Genomic DNA, 21,268 nt, shown 5'->3' on the forward strand with positions numbered 1-21,268 from the left:
ATCTGGTGCACAGATGTGTGTGTGTGTGTGGGGGCTGTGGGTGTGTGCAAGAGATCTGTGTACATTTAGACTTACCTCAGAACTGAATGACCCTATGCAAAATGTTCCCTGTGGCTAGAGGAGGGGAAACTCCTGTAGAGAGGCGATTTAACTCTTGAATCAAATCAAATCAGGTGGACTCTGCAGAACAGAACAAAATAAGACCACCCACACATCTCATGTTTCTCTACAGGAAAAGTAGTTTCTTTCCAATTCAATGAAGGGAGGAGTTTGAAAAGAATAGAAAAGCTAGAAAATAATACCATTGTTGATTGGGAACATTTAATTAAGCAAGTTGGATGTGTGCCAACATGGTCCTATGTCCATTTTCACAAGGACACCAGACCACCGTGCTTCCCTGTGCAACAATCACAAGCACAACTAAAAGTGAACAACCATAAAACACATCATAAGTGACCAGTAGCCCGTGTAGCTTATCATAACAAGGCCTGGGTGCGGTTTACACATCGCTCCAGCCGCGCCTTTTCCTGTCACAGCGGAACGGTTGTGCGTAAGGACGGCGGGTCAGCTGACAGCTATCAGAGGACCGGGAGGAAGGAGCGGAATTAGCGGGTGTGTGAACCGACTGGGAGCCTACTGGACCCCGAGACAGGCTACATCCGAGGCGACCGGGGAGCGAAAGACCGGTGGCGTCCGTGAAAGAACAAGGGTAAGTTGATCAGAGTCGATGCGGTGACATGTTTTTCGGTAAAATGACCGAGTGTAGCCCGGTAACCGTTTCGGAGAGCCGGTGAAACCGTTTCAGTCGGGAGCGATGCTAACATTAGCACTGCTAGCTACCGCTACGTTAGCCAACGTCAAGCTAGCAGCGGCAATTAGAGCGATAACGGAAAACAGACGGTTTTCACCTTCAAAATAAATGCACACTGAATGTTATTTTTGGGTTGTATTCACGATTTGGCATTATTGTAAATAGTTGGTGCTAACATTTCAAATAGCACGCTTGTAAGTCACCGTTGATTAAAAGTGTTACTTAGGAAATGGTCGTCAAATTGATCAGATTTCCTCTTCACCGGAAGTCCATTTAAAATTCCGCACGGCTCGACGCTGGTTCGCTGTACATCGCCGCCAGCTAGCCTGCTATCTTAAGCTAACTTAGCTAGCTACACCTCACTCGGTCTATTCTCCATCACTTGGATCGTAGCTGAAGGTCAAGCCTCCATCAATGTTGTAGCCACTAAATAATGTTTAAAATAAGGCGTCTCAAGCAAACCCGCCCCTCGCCGGCCGAGGAACATATGAGAGAAAATGAAAAATGTATGAACGTGAGGAAATGGCCCGAGTGAGCAGACATCTTGACTTCGGCCAATAAAAGGGCGATTAAACCCGCTCATGTCTTGTGCACGGTTTATTCGGTCACGACTCGGCAATGCTCCCATGGGGAAATGATTTCCCCAATGTTAGGATTATGCTTGTGTCGTGTACTTCCTCTGACCACCGTGTATTTAGCAGTCTGGCCTCTGTGTTCGAGGAATTTTTTAGCATGCCCTTCATCCCTGTAGTTTCCAGAAGCTTCATTCTTGAATGAGGTGTTGAACTCCTATGATTTGTAGGTCTGAACCACAATCACTCAGCGCTAATTTTCTAACAACTGCACTGCCCTCAGATGAATGTGGCAGTCTTTAGGTTTTAGTCTTGCATTGGATTTCATATGTTGTCTAATCAGATCCAGACTGCAGCTGGTTGTAAAACGCAACCCGGTAAGAGCAACAGATTTGTAGCTGGCTACCTGGTGGCATCCTGCTTCAAACTGGTAGCTGCTAATCTGTCGTTAATCTTTCTCTGGAAGGAAACAAGGAATTGACTGTGGTGGTGGTGGTATAGCAGTCTTTTTATCCTGCATTGGAGTTGTATATAATGCATGTATGTGTATGCACAGGCACGCATTAAAAATGAGTCACCACAGCTGCAGGGTACATTCAGTTGGCAATAGAGTGATGAGTGTGTGTGTGTGTGTGTGTGTGTGTGTGTGTGTGTGTGTGTGTGTGTGTGTGTGTGTGTGTGTGTGTGTGTGTGTGTGTGTGTGTGTGTGTGTGAGTGAGAGACGGAGGAAGCGGATGTAAGAGACAAGCGCCTCCCTGTACTATTGGTGACTCCGTCACTTTTCACTGCTTTCACTTCTCTGTCACCCCTTTTTCCTTCCCCCGTTTCCTTCCTGCAATCTCTCACTCCACTTCTATCTCTTCTCAGGCGGGGTTTGGTTTCACCATGGCCAGTTGGGACTGAGAAGCAGCCACAATGATTGGAGGATTGTTCATCTACAACCACAAGGGGGAGGTCCTCATCTCCCGGGTCTACCGAGATGACATTGGGTACGTTTCACAGGAGCAAAGTAGTGACAATCCTAAATTTTGGGGGACTTCGTGTCAGAAGGTCCTGATCCTGTGGGGGTGGACAGATTGGGATTGATTCTGAAGGGATGAGAGAGGATTATGTCCCTGTTCCCAGCTAAGACATTTACATTTGTGTGTTTTGTTATCTCCTCCTGTCTTTGAAAAATAGCTAAGCCAGCATTACATTTAGGACAGTGTTACAAACGAAAAAACACAATGGTATAAACTGCGGTACTACAAAATTACCATTAAAATACATTTATTCACAAATACAAAAGACATGCAATAATATGCAAACATTGTCCCGGTGAATGGATGTGACTATGACTAAAACACACAAGTACAATGAGGGAAGCACAATCAGGAAAAAAATAATGTTCTCATGCTCCATTTCCCATGCTGTATGAGGTAATGATTTGGTTCACTTGTGTTTATCAAACCACACCTTTTATTTAAAGATTAGTTACAGCTGTGTGAAAAGCTTTTCTAAATTGACATCAGTGTTGACACACGACACAAGTCATTATTATTACCGTATGGAAATAAAGTACTGATAGCAAGAACTTTGATGTCTCTATGTATGTGTTACAGGGAAGTGTTGTTCTGCAACTGGACTTTTTTTTTTTTACCTTTTTAAAATTATGTCAAAGAAAAGCATTTTCTTTGGTTTGGCATGGAGGGATGGGGAATTAATAATTAACTGGTTATGGAAAAAAAGCATGTATAAATGACCAAAAAGGAATAATGAATGTGTGGTAATGGCTCGCTTTAAATATGGAAGTAAAAAGAGACTAAATTAGACAGCTGATGCAGGAGCCCAGACAAATTTGAAGATGGACGATTTAAAAACAGGGCTGAGTCATTTCCAGTGTGGACTGGGAGTAATGGGCTGAAAATCTAGCCACAAGAGACCTAACTGCATTGTAAAATGTGGCTCGAGGTTTGGGACCTCACGTGTGTCAGGTTAAAGGCTACATCCACATAGACGTCTACAGGCAGAAAATGGTGGCCTATGTTGTGAAGGGCTGACTTGCATACCGTCTCTCTTTCTTCCTGTCCTTGTCCTCATTCATTTGTTTGTGACGCATTGTTGATGTGATTCAGTTGTAATGTAGATACCAGATGTCCATGTTTAAATCCAGTTATCACTTTGTGTTTTTGTGTGAAGCCAGTCGCATCAGTGATTGAGTTGAGCGTAGACATCTCTCCAGAAAAGACACCGGTCCAGGTGTAGATTTTTATAGTGATGGTTTTTAAGGTGCAGAGAGGGCAAAAGGGTCGACATTGATTTCCTAGTGTCAAATGTGTTGGTACACAGCAGCGGTGGGTCAGTAGGTTGCAGACCCTTAAAAGCATTTTTTGATATTGTGAACAGTTTTTGATGTAACTGCAGGGGTAGAGAAAACAGTGAGAAGGGGCAGAAAGAAAACGGTATATTCTGCATTTCTGAGCTGTTCAGATGCATCAGCAGACTGAGGCACAGGTTTGAATTAGATGAGTGCAAAGTCTGCAGGTTTGTTGAAATGACACAGACTTGTGTACAAGGATCACTTCCATCTTTCCATCCACTTCCATCAGCTCCCACAACCACGGTTCACTTTGCTAAAAGGTGTAAATTTAGTTTTTATTTTATTTGTCTGCTCATCTTCACTACTATCAGTTGTGTTTTTATAATCCTTGCTGTTGCTGCGATAGTGCAGAGTGAACCAGACACACTATGTTGCTCTCCTGCTGGCAGCTGTACCTGCACTTGTTTTTATATAACGACAGAGCTTTTAGTTATAGCTGAATTAGAAATGGGTCCATTTGGAATAATGAAGTCGTTATGGACAAGATACAAATTAGCTAATATGCACTTGCCCTGCTGTTGTGGTGATGGCACACAACTTGGATAAAGGAGCAATATAATGCTGCAGACTTGTTCCCGACATATTTGGTTTCAGTGACGGCGTCATAATAAACACCATGTTACTCACTCTGTCTGTGTACATGATGCACGAAAATGTCTCTTGTGCATTTTTGTCTCTCCTCTCCCTTTACTTCATCCTTTTTTCCTCTCTATCCTCTATATCACCATTTTCCTCCATCTGTCCATCTTGGCCCCTGTAGGAATAGGTAAGAGATGCTCCAGCCTATCAAGCATGACCCCTCCCCTCATGGCCACCGATCAATGACCACCCCCCCCCAACCCCTAACTGCATGCCCATTGATTCCACAGTGAACTTCTTGATACTTCCTCTAAGCATGAGTCACCTGTCATGACATTACAGTGGCAAATAAACCACCAGATACTGAGATACAACAGCCAATCAATCAACGTCAACAAATTCAGCCACTACTAGAGCCCTACAACGAGTATTGGTGCTCACAGACCGCTCTACCGGTGCCTAAAGCATGTAGTCTGAGCATGGGATATGATGGTAAATTGAGCCCTCTCATCCTTTAATTCTGCCTTGGTGTTTCTTCCCAAAGAACTTGAGAGATGAGTTAGATCATGTAAAACGTTATGGGGAGTCAACTGTTAGAAGAGGGCCATGAAGTAAGTAAAACACACTAGAATAAACTATGATTTTGGTTGTTTCAAGTCAAAGTGTAAATGCTGTTTCATACATTTCAAAGAAAAAGATGTTCAGTGGTTTTACATTTGTAAACCAGATGGTTTTTGTTTATAGATGCATTCAGCGGATCTCAGCTGTTCTATGATTTAAAATAAGCTAAATAATAGTGTTGAATACCAGTCGGGTAGATAGTTTGTTCCTCTGGAAGTTCTCAGGCATTTCTTAGTGTGATTTGGAAGTCTTGTCAGAACATGCTGGATCCTCTGCACTAAAACCTGTTATTTGTAAATCCACATTGATCAGGGCTGTGTTTCCTCAAAGCAACATGGCACCAAGGTATACGTTATGTCAAACTTCATCTTTTTTCAGAATCGGTAAAACTGAATTCATATGTAGGCTTTAACATTTTTAAGGACCTGAGAGCTGATTTAGACCGTACATGTTTTTGTTCTCGGTTAGTTATGGTGCTGTATGGGTGTCAGCTCAAGCTGTCAGATCCTTCCCGTTCCCTCCTGGTAATTATCACCATTTACACAAAACATCACTTACTTTCTCTGTTGTTTTCACCAACTAAAGGTGTCCTTTTCCAGTCGGTTGGATAATGCTTTGATAATTACTCATTTATTGTAATGGGTGGATATGTCGTTGAGTCCAGTGCAGAACTAAATGTCAAACACAACATTTTCACAGGGTGTTATACTGTTAACAACAGTCTCACTGTAATGCCTAAAACAATTCTATCAACTCCTAACTCAAATGTCTCTCACTTTGTCTCCATATCTCAGGCGTAATGCGGTGGACGCGTTCCGTGTGAACGTGATTCACGCCCGGCAGCAGGTCCGATCCCCGGTGACCAACATCGCCCGCACCAGCTTCTTCCATGTCAAGCGCTCCAACATCTGGCTGGCGGCGGTCACCAAGCAGAATGTCAACGCTGCCATGGTGTTCGAGTTCCTTTACAAGATGTGTGACGTCATGACGGCCTACTTTGGCAAGATCAGCGAGGAGAACATCAAGAACAACTTTGTGCTCATCTACGAGCTGCTGGATGGTAGGAGACGATGCTTATGTTTGTGTGTGGAATCGACTGCATTATCCAGAATATGATGAGACGGCAGCTTTGGAGAGTATAGAAATAAAGGCAGATTATTGTATGTGCTAGACATCAATAGTGGCAGTAAAACCTGAATTCTAGCCTCATGTATGGCTCAGTTATGATAATAGGTTGTTGCATTAATTGTTCTTAGGGGCCCAAAAAAAGGAAAGTCAGGCATATGAACATTAAAGCATCCACTTTTAACGAACTAAAAGTCGTTTTTTAGCATTATACTCCTCCATTGTGAAGCAGTGAGTGTTAACCTTGTGACCAGCAATGACCTGGGATTACCTGGTGATACCAGACTGGTATGAATTGGTCAAATGCAGATTGAAAGTGACTTCATTATGCTGCGTTAAACGCACAGTTTGTGTTTGTCCTCTGGCTCTTTCTATCACTACATGTCCTAGTTTTTCTTCATCTTATCTCTTACCGACGGCTGTGTTTGTCCACACAGAGATCCTGGACTTTGGCTACCCCCAGAACTCAGAGACCGGAGCTCTGAAGACCTTCATCACCCAGCAGGGCATTAAGGGACAGGTCAGTAAGATTAGCCTCAAATCTCTGATTTAGTTGTGTCGCTGCCAGTTTAGTAGTTTGCAGTTTTAGAGAGGTGTTGATTCACTGTCAGGCTGTAGTTTGTGAAGCAGTTGAATTGTATAAATTGATTATTTGTGCACCTCAGTGATGGTAGACTAAACATTAGGAACAGCTCCCAATATAACTCGGGACCTGGAGAATCACAAATAAGACAGGTGGTGAATACATCGTTTAACAGGGATGTCCCCAGCCAGTTAGCCACATCAAGACATTTCTATTAGACAGGTGTGGAAGGTAAAAACACTCTATTACACTATGAGAAGCAGCTGTCAATTACATTTAACATTTCTTTTCACTGAGACCTTTAATATTTCTCGACAAACATTTCTGCAAGCAAAACAAGCTAACTGACTGTGATTTAATGATATCCACGCTGACAGATCAGACACAGTCAGAGTGACACTAGTTGGTACAAAACATCACAGGAAACCATTTTAGGACGGCTGTGATGCAGACATTTTTTCTGAGTATGTCACTGCCAAACACCCCATGTGCACCATCTATTGTGCTGAATGATATAAATAATAGATTCACAGATACTCATTGTTTTGACTAAGCTTGTGTACAAAAAAACCTTATTGGCACCTTCTTGGATTATGTATAAAATAAATGTTTATTGTGTGATTAACTAAAAGTAGCTTTTTATTTTTCTGTTTTTTAATTTTTTTTTCCCTCCCCTTGTTTCCCCCCAACTGTGACCTTGGACATTTCATCATTCAGCATCAGGTAATAAACACCACATTAAGATTGTAGCTCAGAAATTCATTTTTCCGCATATGGGTCCGTGCTATATTTGTTTTCCTCCCTCGCTGTAGTGCTAATGATCCCTTTTCATCGCCTCCTCTCTTTTGTCAGTCTGTCAGCCCTTTCCTTTTGCCATCTGAGATACAGTTTCTCTCCCTGTCTCCCAGACAAAAGAGGAGCAGTCTCAGATCACCAGCCAGGTGACGGGGCAGATCGGCTGGCGCCGCGAGGGCATCAAGTATCGCCGCAATGAGCTTTTCCTGGACGTACTGGAGAGCGTCAACCTGCTCATGTCACCGCAAGGTCTGTTCATGAATGATTAATTGAAATTGTATCATTCAAAACGACTAGTTACAGAAGTCACCACTTATGTTTTAGTCTCTCCTTGTTAATATTTACAGATGTGATTTCTTTCATTTATTTCTCTTTATATTTGTCACATGTAGACTTCAGTGGATCAGAGATATAGATTTGTAGGTCACGCACCCCCACTTCTCTAGCATCAATTTATCTTGTAATAGCCAGGATTTGACAAAACGAGTGTTTCACCACAAGGTCCATTAAAGTAGCAGTGTCACAGTGAGAAAGTCAAACCTCCTCCTCCTCCTCCTCCTCCTGTCCAGGCCAGGTCCTGAGCGCCCACGTGTCGGGCCGAGTGGTGATGAAGAGCTACCTGAGTGGGATGCCCGAGTGCAAATTTGGCATGAACGACAAGATTGTCATCGACAAGCAGGGCAAGGGAGGAGCATCTGATGAAGCAGGGAAGAGGTGAGCCGCACAACAAGCAGACGGCAAACTGAATATCTGAAATCAATCATATTTTAATAAGCGAGGCTGAAAATTATTTTGGATAACAAGCAATTCTATTTCTTCTTTGGTGCTTTTATATTATTTCCAATCTTGTAAATCCTGACAAGGAAAGTTCATTGTTGAGTCAAAAATTTGAAGTGGCCACCTTGTCTGTTAGCCCCGTGTCTGTGTTATGAGTGTTGTCTTGCTGTTTACAACAAGACAGGCTTTTACAATTTACTTTTAATTTTTCTTTCCTTTGGATGCATCTCTCCTTTCTTTCCCTCTCTTTCTTTTCTATGTGCTGTACCTCAGTGATTTAGGGGGAGGAAGGTACTGTACTGACAAGTGTCCTCACCCTCAGCTACATCCACACACACACATACACACACACACACACACATACACACACACACACACACACACACACACACACACACATACACATACTCATACACACACTCAGCTGTCTTGTCTTAGCCCTTAAGCACATTAAGAATCTGTACATCTCATGCACTTTTGCTTCCCACACACTCAATACAAATCAAACACGCCTTGTTAACTCCTCAGTGTAGTGCCCGGTGGTTGTTTCCCTCTTTTGTGGAATGGTTGGTTTGTTTTATCCCCCCCCCCCCCCACACACACACACACACACATCTACCTGCTTGACTTTTAACTCTTTACCCAAACACCTAACAGGGATTTTGATTTGTTTTATTGCACAGTAGTGTCATTTCCATGTTTTTAGTTTTTACGTCTTAATACTAGCAGTTGTGCCTCCATGTCTACTCTTATGTTAATGCTTTGTTTTTGTTTTTTAACTATGGACATTAGTTGAGGGAGAGTAGTAGTTTTACCTTTAGGAGAACTGGCATCATAAATATTAGATATAATTCCTAATAACTGATAAACAAGTCAACTAATATTACTTTTTTGTCTCTTTTGTGTGTCTCTGATGTGTTTTTTCTCCCGACAGTGGGAAGCAGTCCATAGCCATCGACGACTGCACTTTCCACCAGTGTGTGCGCCTCAGTAAGTTCGACTCGGAGCGTAGCATCAGCTTCATCCCCCCTGATGGAGAGTATGAGCTCATGAGGTCAGTAAATGGATTTTTGACGTTTTTGAAGCTTTCATTTATTGTTAAGCCGTCCAGACAAGAGCAGCCTGCGATAGAAAAGCCTGAGAGGTCACAGGGTACAAATGAGAGTTGTGCTGATGGTATAAAAGTCACATGATATACACCAGTCCGTTCTTTCTTTAAATGAGTTGTTTGTTTTCAGAAATGAATCAGGGAGGCATGGATCAACATTGCAATAAATAATAATTCTATAAAATGATTTCATTTTGTTACATGAACTTCTTCTTTCTCCTTCCCCTTCCTGAAGGTATCGCACCACTAAAGACATCATCCTGCCGTTCCGAGTTATTCCTCTGGTGAGGGAGGTTGGCCGCACCAAACTCGAGGTTAAGGTGGTTATCAAGTCCAACTTCAAACCCTCGCTGCTGGCCCAAAAGATCGAGGTGAGCTCTAATCAAAGTCAAGATGAAGAAGAATACAAAGAGCCAATAGCAGCACGCGCAGATCCTAATTTACAGAATTGGTAATGTTTTTCCTCACATTGGCACTTTGGAATCACTCCAAAGTTGTGCGCATGACATTTGATTGTTTTAGGATTAAAAGTTTTGCTTATCTTCATCATCAACCCCTCAGGTGCGCATCCCAACGCCCCTGAACACCAGCGGCGTGCAGGTGATTTGTATGAAGGGAAAAGCCAAGTACAAGGCCAGTGAGAACGCCATTGTTTGGAAGTGAGTAGTTGCTCTGCACATATATTCATGAGATACAACCAAACCTTTATGCTCTCTGTGTCAAGTTAATAATTACCAGCTTCTCCTTGGTGTCTTTGTTTGTTTAACCTCACACACATGCAGCCCTTGTCTCTTTTGTAAACCCCCTGTTTTTCGCCCTTGGCCATCATTTTTGTCTGGTGCAAGTTTTAAAATTAGGTTCTTTGTTACTAAAACCAATACGACACTTAAAAGCTTTACCGTTTGTCCGTGTGTGTGTGTGTGTGTGTGAAGGATCAAACGCATGGCTGGGATGAAGGAGTCTCAGATCAGTGCTGAGATCGAGCTGCTGCCGACCAACGATAAGAAGAAGTGGGCCAGGCCTCCCATCTCTATGAACTTCGAGGTCAGAACACATTAATAGTTTACAGTCTCTGTCTCACACAAACACACACGCTGGATGAGTTCCCAGCCTCTCTATGGCAGTCTGTTACGTGTGAAGATGTAGAGGGTTATTTTTGAAGCATTCATTCATCAAGTATGTTAGTTGCAGCAACGTTTCCTAAATCAGCTTTACTGCCTGATGAAATGCAAGAGATTCTGTTTGCTAAACGCATCTGAAAAAAAAGAAAAAGAAAAAAACCTCTGTACAAAGTTGGCAGCCAAACAAGTGGACTATGGATTAGACGTGATCCCAGTATCAGTCATGCAAATCACAGCCTGCTCACTTCCTGCTCAGAGTTCACTCAACTTAAACATCCACAGTATGAACCAGCAACCGTTTCCCAGCATCCCCCGACACGTCTTAACCATCGTCCTCTGGTCTCCGCAGGTTCCTTTCGCTCCTTCTGGTCTGAAGGTGCGATACTTGAAGGTGTTTGAGTCCAAGCTCAACTACAGTGACCACGACGTTATCAAATGGGTGCGGTACATCGGCCGCTCCGGCATCTACGAGACGCGCTGCTAAAGTTCAACACCCCCCAGCCAGGCAGCGAACTGACCACTTTCCTCCCATCTATCTTGTTAAGATTTTTTCTTCTGCCCCTTCCTACTTTGTCTCTCTCTCTCCTCCCCCCTCAATCCTTATAGCCTCTCTCATACAACCCCTGCCCCCCTCCTCCACACACCACCCCCACCCCTTCCTAACTAGGTGTTGGAGATTGAATTTACATCGTTAAAAAAAGTAAATATGATATAATGCACAGATATATGCAAAATGTGAACCATTGTATCGTATATATCTCGTAGTGATGAGTAAACCTGTAAACCAACTGGTGTCTGAAAGAAAAAGACTCGTGATGCAGGTGGGGACCAGGGGGAGAGGACTGGAGGCACCTTAAGTGTCTTTTAAAGGGTGCCCTGTCGTGTTGATTCAGTGTTATCGTTTAACTATCTACTCTCCGGTTACTTTAGAAGCCCCACAAGTCCTGGTGAGATGATTTGTAGCTGTTGTGGTTTAAAATGAATCCTGATCTAGTTCCTGTGTATGAACTTCTGTCTCAGTAGAGTTTACCCTTCAAAGTGAGATGCATTGTCTGGTTCTGTATTGTGGGCTGGTTGATATTTGATCTGTGTTTTTGGAAACGGTCATTTGGATCAAAAGTCTCATTGTAGGTCTCCTATGGGTAGAGAGGAAAAAGAGGGAAATGATGGTGACCCAGCTGTTTTTGTACCTTCTGGAGAGCACGTCGTTTCTTTCCCTCGCTGTTTTTCCACCATTAGTTTTACCAGCACTCAGTGAGTCTCTAAAGCGATAAAAACACAGGGAAACATTCCAGACAGTTTTGAGGTTTGACCATCATCCTGATAAGCTAGTACCTGACTCAAATTTCCTGTTTCTAAAGCGCTATGATCAACTTTGTCACACTATTTTGATTACATTGAGATGCTTTGGAGAAATCTGGCACCGGGAGTGTGTCTGCAGTGAGGTGAGGTGAGGTGAGGTCTCCCCCTGGTGTTTGCCTCGTCGCTGTCTGCTTCGTCTTGTTTGTAGCCCTGGTGACCGTTCTGTCCAATAAAATCTGACTATGTAACCAACCCCGCCTACCTCTGTGTGTGTGTGTGTGTGTGTGTGTTATCATTTGGCTGATATTATTTTAGGTTGTTTTAATTCTTTTGTATCTCCGTTTCCTCTCGACATTGTCTGACATGAAGGAGGGGCGGTGTAGGAACAATGGATCGTGGCTTTGGTTAGTCCAGTTTTCATTCTGCCCACTTCACAAAATATTGCCTCCATTGGCTTTTTCATTTCACATTTTGAAAGAAAACTGAACCGTTTGTTTCTGATGAGAAACAAACTCCATCATCTTGACCATTATGTGAATAAATGATCTCATCCAGAAAAATAATTGATCCAGGTCAAAAAATGCTTTGGCCAACATGTTTAATACATTTTTCCTGTCTTGATCTTCCTCTACATCCAGGACATAAAACAAAGAAACCCCAAACAGTAAAATAATACATGATTAAAACACTTGCAGTTAAAAACATTTACATTTGTATCTAGCAGTAGTGGCTGCTATTGGCTTGCCAGTCGAGTCGTTGCCACCTTTGAAATTATACCGTGGACATGCTCTTAGTGAGAAGTTCACACTGATTTAAAGGAAGAGATTCCACAAGAATCAAGGCAAGGCTTCCCAAAAGTAGCTTAGCACCAAAATCTGAGTTGCATTATACTGGTGGTGTAATTTTAATACCAAAAGTAGGACATTAGAACTGTGAGAATCCTTTTCAGTTGTTTCCCCAACCTTTAAAATCCGATTAAGACCCACAAAAATAGAGGCCGTCTTTGTCGCTGCAGCAAAGACTGATTTTAGACCTTAAGGGCTTTTGGGAAACCAAGCCTAGAACAGATAAATCCAACATCTGTCAACATTTATATTAGAGTTATCTAACAGTATTGCATTACATCTTCAGATCACCTGTGATGTTTAATTTCTCAGTTACACGGGAGACATGAGACATGCTTTATCACTTGAGATGCAGGACGCGCACACAGAGGCCGGAAAATCTCAAATATTTGACCCAGTCACATTTCTTCAGTGCTTCAACAACGGCTCTGTTCAGAGAGGAAAAGTAATGCTCGTGCTTTTTTGTGCTCGTCTCCGGAAAAACAGAATGAGTTCAGGCAAGGAGGAGGTAGCTACAGAAATGTTGATCTGGATCTTGATGCATAAATCTGAGCCCCTCACGCCACTATGTGATATGAGTGCAGTCCCTTTGGCCGATAATACACCTCTGAACTGGTGCACACACTCGGTTCACATGTAGATTGGTGCAAGATATGGACAACTGTGTGTTTTGGGAAGTGTGTGTGCTACCAACGAGGAGGCCTTACCGATGAAAAGAAAAAAATCTGACTCTGTGCTTCTGACTCCAACTAGCCAAAAGATGACATTTGAGAAGCAGGGCATTGAGATATGAAAAAGTAATACTTTTCTATTGTGTGTCAGATGAAAATTCTTACTTTTCTACAGGCCCAGGTGATGCAGCATCTGTATTACAAAAAAATATAGAACTCCAGCCCTGCCCATGTTGATTCACTGCTCAGACCATCCAAAGCACTTCTAAACAGGGATGATTAACATCACTATCTGTACAAAGGATAAAGAACGGAAAGAGGAAATCTACAAAAATAAGTATTTCTACATCAATATTTAAATGGGTCATCCTTATGCGACTTTCCTTTACGCCACAAGAAAGGCGTCCCGTTTGAAACTAGTCTTCCAAAGACTGAATCTTGTCAGTAGACAACAACATTTAAAAGCAAATTTATTACTATATGCAGCGAAATCAAAGCTGAACCCAGATCTGCCAACGTAAGGAGCGTGTTGGCAGAGGACATCTCAGACATGCCGACGTGAGAGCTTGCACGCATCACAACATCACATGCACACGCACACACACACACACACACACACACACACGGACACACGTAGCCCCAAGGCAGGCAGACAAACGTGGGAAAAAAGCTGCTGTTTAGTTCGACGTTTGACACTCTACTCTCAGATGTGACGCCATCCGGAGTTTCCCCGTTATTTTAAAAGAGACTGGTTGGTTTCCTGTTAGTAAGAGCAGGTTACAAACTGCCCCACGTGAGCAGCTCATTTAAGTGTCCAGTTTTCTGACCTGCTCTGAAAAACGTCCCCCCCTGGAGATGTTCAACACCGTCTCCGTGAGGTCTCAGCTCACCAAACTAGATGTGCTGTTCCACCAAGTGACCAAAGACCTGCGAGCCCTCCCGCTAAAGCCATGACAAAAACAAAAACCACAAACTCGTACCTCACTATAATGTCGACCTTATGAATATCATCATAGATGGAAGAGTGTGACACCTGTAAATATTCCTAAGTGACAGTGAGTGACTAATAAACTCAACATCAAAAGTGACTGACTAGTTTTCAGAGAACTCAGGTGACTAGTGGTGACATTTACTGACCGTTACACCAAAACAAAAAGAAAGGAAAAAAATAGGCTGTTAAAAACAAGAACTGTGGAGAAACTGGCTGTTACAGTTGACGTGACTCAAAGTAAAATCATTAACAAAAAAAAAACAACAACATGGAAGCAGGAGCTCGATGACGACCACGTTATTCGACAGCTCAGTTGACTGGTACCGCTGACTGCGGCCCCGGCAGATGTGAACAATTCAAACACAGTCTAGTTTTCGTCTTCGTCTTCGTCCTCGTCGTCGTCCTCGCTGATGAGGTATCCGCGGGCCCCGCTGTGGTGGGGCGGAGGCGAGGGAGGCGGGGAGGTCTTGGTGAAGAAGGGCAGGCGGAAGGTGGGAGAGGGGGAGCGCTCCTCACGGGTGGGGCTGCTGTTGGGGCTCTGCCTGGGGCTGATGGCCTGCAGCATGCGGCCCTTCCCTTCCTTCAGCATGTGCTTCTGTGGAGGTGACACGGGAAGATCTGGTTCAGTCAGTTAATCAGATAAAAACCCCACTTCAAACGGTAAAGAGCCAAATTTCTTTTTAAATCATTTCAATTTAGATAAAACAAAAAAAAAAAAAAACGTCTAATTTCACACTCAACATCACTGACAGACTTTTCTTTTGAAAAATTGTTAACGTACAAACAGTAAGATTGAATCAATGTTGGGTCGTTAGTATGAAATCTCACAGATTAAATGGAAGATGTGGTTAGAGGTTAGTCTGTAAGCTCTACAGGTTGTTAGGTTGACTCTCGTGGTTTAGTTCAAATCACTGCTGGGGGGACACAAAGTCATTGTTTTGTAAGTAAGTCTCGAATCTTTGCACTGAAGTCCAGAGTCAAGTCCAGACCCTCAACAAGTCATTATGGGCACCTCAGAAATTGTGACACCACTCTATCATTTAGACATTTACTGAAATAATTACTATTATCGATTACTATTAAATTAACTTAGTATGTGAATACATTTGTGTCGCTGAGCCGAAGGTTTTCCACAGTACGTGTCATAGTTATCCCAGGCCTTCAACAGTACAAATATGGATGTGCTCTTGGTCAGGCCGCCTGATAAACCAGTGATTAAAGACCAAACACAACCACCATCCTCACCAGAGCTCCCTCTGGGCCAAACATCTGCAGGAAGTTGCCGATGAATTCCCTGGATTTCTCCTCCCATTTCTGGATGAGGTCAATGCTCTTCTCCTCCACCTTCTGGACAAACTCTTTGCTCTTCTCCTCCACGTCGCGCACCTTCCTCTTCACCTTGTCCACGCGCTCCTGCAGGTGGTACTTCTTCTCCTGGTAGGAGAGGGGACAGCGAAGGTTGCAACAATAAGCTCTGTCATGCCAACTTCTCTCTCTTCTTTTTTCATCCAACACTCACACAGTTAAACCAAAGCTACGTTTCGTACATTGATGAAGCTGACGTTGAGCTCCTTCGCTGTGTACCCTCTCTGCAGGTTGCGTCTGACGTACACATCATAGTCACGGACTATGCGTGTGATGATGTCGGAGGTGGAGATGCCCTCTGTCCGCTGGGTGGGAGCAAACATGCCTGTGGAGGGCAGAGGGGGGTCATGAGGGTGGAAAAGTCTGTGGTGAGGCTGCGATGGCTTTTCATTCTTATAGCAGGTAAAAATTTGTACAACAGAAACACTGAAATCCTTCTTGACACGTTCTTTTAAAAGGACCAGTCTTAAATTTTGCACAATGTATCTTACAACCCATCTAATTTAAAATTAAATCATCCTTTAAAATGGATACCAAGTGGCAGCCAAATATTCTTTCATCAAGGACTCTGATTCATGAAACGATCAATTCTTTATGTATTCACAGATTTTACATCAAGTGATGCAGAGGTGTTTGTTTTTATTTTTTTATTCTTTCTCTTGTGTCTCTAAGTGTTTGTTTTCCTTACAATTGCTGTGGATGTTTACCACATGTATGTGTGTCTGCGTACGTTCTGCACAGCACTGGAGCAAACACACATATCTGTGAGGGTACTGGTAGGACTACATACTGCACTGTGGTCCAGCTTGTTCTCAGTTACCCAACAATAACAAATGGATCAAAACATATTCTACACATATACAGTATGACACCGAACCATCTGTGCACTGGCAGCAGTAGTAAAGACTGAAATGTATCCTGTAATTACAACGCTTCCACCCTTGGTTACGTCTGCACTCACCAGCGTCCTTGATGTGTTTGTACACGTCATCACTGCCTGCTGAGGAGTATGGGATGTCGTCATGGGCCACAAAGTCAATCTGGAGAGGTACACAAAACACCAGCAGGGAAGAGGTTACAGAGGGTCAGGGAAAGAGAGCTGCCAACTCTACGATTACTTGGTCTCTCAACTCAACATTTCAAAAGCTAAACAGGCCGAGTGTGTCTGAATATGTTTTGTCGTTTATCTGTTCGTTTATCTGTTTGTCTGTTCCTCCATTTCATCCACTCACGCGATGCCTTGCGAGGAACTCTGGCGTTAATGTCCAGGGGGCGTTTCGCACCACTTCATCCACATAGCGGCAGTGTCTGATGGCATCGTAGCGCTCGTCCTCGTTCATCACTGTGAAGCCCTTGTATTTGTGGGTCAGGTCGTCACTGCACACTGTGAATAGTTAGAGAAAATACAAAGATTAATTCTTTGAAATGCCTCAACCATGATTTCAACTGTAACCAAAGAAGAAAAATAAAGGATGAAGCTGGAGGCTCTGAAGCTGGTTTACACAGAAATGTATTTAACTGAGAGAGAGGGAAAGCAGAGGTCACTGAAAAACACTCTGGTCTCTGTTATTGTTACTACAGAAAAGCCCAATGTGGTGGTGGATGACTCTCATAAGCTGGAGAAAACACAACTCAACAACAACATCCACTGTTTCCTTATCTTCCACGTAACTATCAGCCGTCTAACTTTTCCCAGATGTCTGAATTAGTCAGAGTTGTACTTGAACTGTCTGAATTGTCTACCAGTTTTGTTTTGTTTTTTCAGTTTCACACTTACAAAGGAAGCAGGTGACGACAGGACTGCTGCTGTGAAACATTATATGGACACACACACTTTCACACTCACCTCCAACGATGAGGTGTGTATTTGGGAAGAGGCATTTAGCCTGCATGAGTGCTCTGGCGTGACCTGAGTGGAAAACATCGAAGATGCCATCTGCGTACACCCGTACCGGTCTGTCGGCTGGATGGAGGAAGACGAGACGAGACATGCAGAGATGAAGCATTTGTTTGGTGTAGAGTGCTTCGCTGATATTGCACAGACTGAGACACCACCTAACAAAAATGTATCAACTGAGAGCCTGAAAGTATCAGACTCACGTTTTGTTCCCCTCTTGGCCTCCTCCATGCTGACTCTCTCATAGGGTTTACCGTCAGCTGGCTCCAGCTCATCTGCGAAAGGTGCAGGGTGCTTCAATCCCTTAAAGACCCACGCCAACAGAAGGGGAAGATTTCAGTCATTAAAGGAAGTTTTCTGTTTTTTCCTATAAAAAGCTGTACACCAAAGTGAATAATTCTCATTTCACTTGTTGGATAGAGTAAAATTGTAACACTTATTTTGCAATAGAATTTCCTGTGGCAATCTGATGTGGAAATCCAGGGTGTAGCTGTTGTGGTTTAACAGCTGACGACATCCTTAAAGCACATTACCCATCAGACGACATTAAGTCTGGCCCGTGATGCACACAGTCTGTAAAAACCCATTTCAAACCTCTGCACAGAACACAAGCTTGAAACAAACTTCATATATTTATTGTGTATATTGAGGGGCATTGCACTCTAACTGTTCATTCATACATACATATATGCATTATATATACATGCATATATAAACAGCCAGGGCGGCCTGCACCTGCACAGAGCCTATAGAAACTGTGGGCCAAACACTCTGCTGACTCACCACAGTACATCTGGGGATTTTCCCAAGCCTCTCTCCCTCTTCGGTCTCCCCATTTGAGCCCTCTCTTCTCCTCTTTCTGGACAGCAGCAGCCCGCTGGAGCTTTGGGCCTCCATCTGTGTCAAAGGTCAAGATAAACGCAGTGAAAACATAGCATACATCACAGACACCATACTCTGCTGGTGTGGTTTACAAACAGGAACACACAGATGCAGATACTCGGTTCTTCTCTGCATAACGTGTCCACGTTCTGGACGTGAGCTCTATGTTACATAACTATAGTAAGCACTATATGGCATACAGCAGACAGACTGTAAATCTAGACAGGGCTGATGTTATGGCAGATGGCATACCCTGATTCAACTTTAACCCAGTAACACAGGGAGGACACAGTATGAGACTTGGCTCAGTGGACAAAAAAAATTGAGCTTTCACTGACACACATATAAAGGTCAATTTAAAATTACACCACCTGTCTCAACATAAAACTGGTTCCTAAACATACTGAAAATTAACCATGTCTGGCTTTCACTTCAGATTCCTGATGTGCTGTCTAAAAATCAAGCGTGACATCAGGAGCCCTACACCCTTCAAATGTAAGGAATCTTTGCTTGATACATTACTCAAATGATTAATAAACTACCACAATAGTATATTAATTCTCTGTCAGTTTACCGTCCATGCAGAACCAAATACACCTGGAGGAGCTCAGCAATGAGTGACTTGGTAGAGCCTATAACTGTCCTGTGTATCCTGGTAGAACAGGACCGGGACCTAAAATAGTCTTTGAAATTTAACATCACATTGCTTCCTCTAAACAGAGTTTGAAACACCTTCAAAGATCCTATCCACAATGACGATGAGATAGCCACCCTGTGTGTGCATTGTGGTGGAACAACAGAAACTACTGCTGGTATCCAATTACAAGGTTTCCTGTGTTATGGGTTACGGCTCTGCCCCATTCCACACATTCCATCACGCCAACAAATACAGCCCCAGGTCATTAAAGGGAGGGCCCACTGTTTTCACGTATCTTGCCCTGTTCATTTCTTTAACTTGTGATTAAGACATTAACAACCCTTGGCTGCTGCGTCATTTATTTAAGTGTGACTCAGTACAATGAGTGACAGACGTGCCTGTGCTCGATCCTGGTGGTGACAGGCAGCTACCTGATCCAACGCTGGGCACTCGCACAAGCAACCCCCTGCCTCTTTCTCTTGGCAACAGCTGAGCACTGAGAGCGAGAAGCCCTGCAGGGCTCTCACACGCTGACAAAGAAGATTTACATGAACAGCACATGTCATCATAACTAAAGCAGGCTGCTATAATAAGGAAGCAGCAGCAGCAGGACAGGGCCAAGTCCTGTTTAACCACATGCTATGCAACAGTGGTTCATAATAGCACCTGCATGCCTCTCAAAAGACCCCAATCTGAGGGATCTGAGTAAGACTTTAACTTACAGTAGCTACTGGTATAAGGGCTATATTTTAATTACTGATTAGTTTTTCCTTTAATCATTAATTTGAAGAAAAGAAATCGTGAAAACCACCCATCACAATTTCACACAGCCCAAGGTTAAGTTTTCAAATTGATTTTTCCGTTTAACCAATAGTTAAAAACCCAAATATATTCTATTTATAGTCATATACAACAAGGATAAGCAGCAGATCCACATGTGAACATGTGGAACCAGAGGATGTGTGACATTAATAAACGATTCAGTGATTAATAGATGATCAGAATAATTGCAAAACTTGAATCGACTAATTCTTTCAGCTCTGAGAGTGCTTAGTGTAACCTGTACTTCTCTGGCTGTAAGTCACTGTCACTGTGATTAACCAAAGTTACACACACACATCAAATGTCCGTTTTGCTACTGGGCCCCTTGCAGCCTTCCTTGGCCTCCTAGTGGTTCGCGGACCACACTTTGAGAACCGCAGGCTTCAGCTACATTTCACACAATGTTCCCAATGTCCAGGTGACACACTGTGATAAGCTCTCTCGCTTCTTACACTAGGTCACTGGGCTAGCGTCTCGGAAACAGACGGAGTTATGTCAAAAGTAGTTTAAAGTAGAGCAGAAGTGAAAGCAGGGAGCAGGCAGCTGACCGGGGGAGTTGTTCTGGTGACACTGGTTGTGCAGCTCCACTGTCAAACCCTGGATTACAGGACGCTTTCGCCTCTGGCAAAAATCCTTAAAACCAATATCCTGACTGCTCCGTGTAATAATGTTAGTTAATGTCAAACAGCTGCTTTAAGTTTCTGTTTACTTACCTTAACTCTTTTGTCCCGAAAGCTGCTCTGCAGAAGTGGGCGGCTTCCTAGACTCGTACTGCCTGTACGCTAGCTAACTGGCTAACTAGCTGACTGCTAACAGCCACCTAACGCTGCTAGCTTCCGTTGGCTTGTTAGCTAACTTTAGCCGTTAGCTCGCTGGTTGGCTAACACCACCAACTACGGCAAATACGAACAGTCCTGTGCGTCCGACGGCCCGCTGCTCGCTGTGTTGCTGGTAGAAAACTGCAACTACCAGAAGGACGGACAAATCATCAGCAGTGACAGCTTGTACTACAACGCTGACAGGTCAACTACACAGGAACTACAAAACTCCGACATCCGTACAGGAAGTGACATAACGAGGCGGACATTTCCGGTGTTGTGCGGTGCTGCAGCCTAGTGGAAGTCATGTGTGTGGCAATAAGTAATAATCTATAATGTATAGACTGTATATCTTCTTTTTTTTAACAGCTTTAGGTAAGATGGTTTCCACAGACGCCGCAAAGTCAATTATGTATTAAAATATGACATGCAGCACCCCTCACATGTTTTGTATTCCACATTTATTTTTTGTTTTCCAGTGGTGGAAGAAGTAACTCAAGAAGTTTTACTTAGCTAAGTAAAAGTAGAACTATAAGAAATAGATAAGTTAAAATTCTCCATTACAAGTAAAAGTCCCTCATTCAAAA

At 43.2% G+C, this 21,268-nt stretch overlaps 2 protein-coding genes across 2 annotated transcripts; one reads left to right on the top strand and one right to left on the bottom strand.

The window, feature by feature from the left end:
• Nucleotides 1-560: 560 nt before the first annotated feature.
• On the top strand, nucleotides 561-12,005 carry LOC139213802 (AP-2 complex subunit mu-A-like). Its single transcript, XM_070844451.1, has 13 exons — nucleotides 561-709; nucleotides 2,251-2,372; nucleotides 5,737-6,002; nucleotides 6,505-6,587; nucleotides 7,368-7,373; nucleotides 7,559-7,694; nucleotides 8,015-8,159; nucleotides 8,496-8,513; nucleotides 9,157-9,276; nucleotides 9,566-9,701; nucleotides 9,892-9,989; nucleotides 10,263-10,374; nucleotides 10,801-12,005. Exons 2-13 carry the CDS (start codon nucleotides 2,299-2,301, stop codon nucleotides 10,933-10,935), a joined length of 1,329 nt encoding a protein of 442 aa, XP_070700552.1. The 5' UTR covers nucleotides 561-709; nucleotides 2,251-2,298; the 3' UTR covers nucleotides 10,936-12,005.
• Nucleotides 12,006-12,316: 311 nt separating this feature from the next.
• On the bottom strand, nucleotides 12,317-20,890 carry pcyt1aa (phosphate cytidylyltransferase 1A, choline a). Its single transcript, XM_070845271.1, has 9 exons — nucleotides 20,577-20,890; nucleotides 18,306-18,419; nucleotides 17,726-17,825; nucleotides 17,472-17,588; nucleotides 16,858-17,009; nucleotides 16,587-16,665; nucleotides 15,808-15,950; nucleotides 15,506-15,694; nucleotides 12,317-14,855 (listed from the first exon to the last, which is right to left on the bottom strand). Exons 2-9 carry the CDS (start codon nucleotides 18,417-18,419, stop codon nucleotides 14,628-14,630), a joined length of 1,122 nt encoding a protein of 373 aa, XP_070701372.1. The 5' UTR covers nucleotides 20,577-20,890; the 3' UTR covers nucleotides 12,317-14,627.
• Between the last annotated feature and the right edge of the window lie 378 nt (nucleotides 20,891-21,268).

Source organism: Pempheris klunzingeri, chromosome 15 (genome assembly GCF_042242105.1).
Source record: "Pempheris klunzingeri isolate RE-2024b chromosome 15, fPemKlu1.hap1, whole genome shotgun sequence".
In the NCBI taxonomy this organism is placed as follows: Eukaryota; Metazoa; Chordata; class Actinopteri; order Acropomatiformes; family Pempheridae; genus Pempheris; species Pempheris klunzingeri.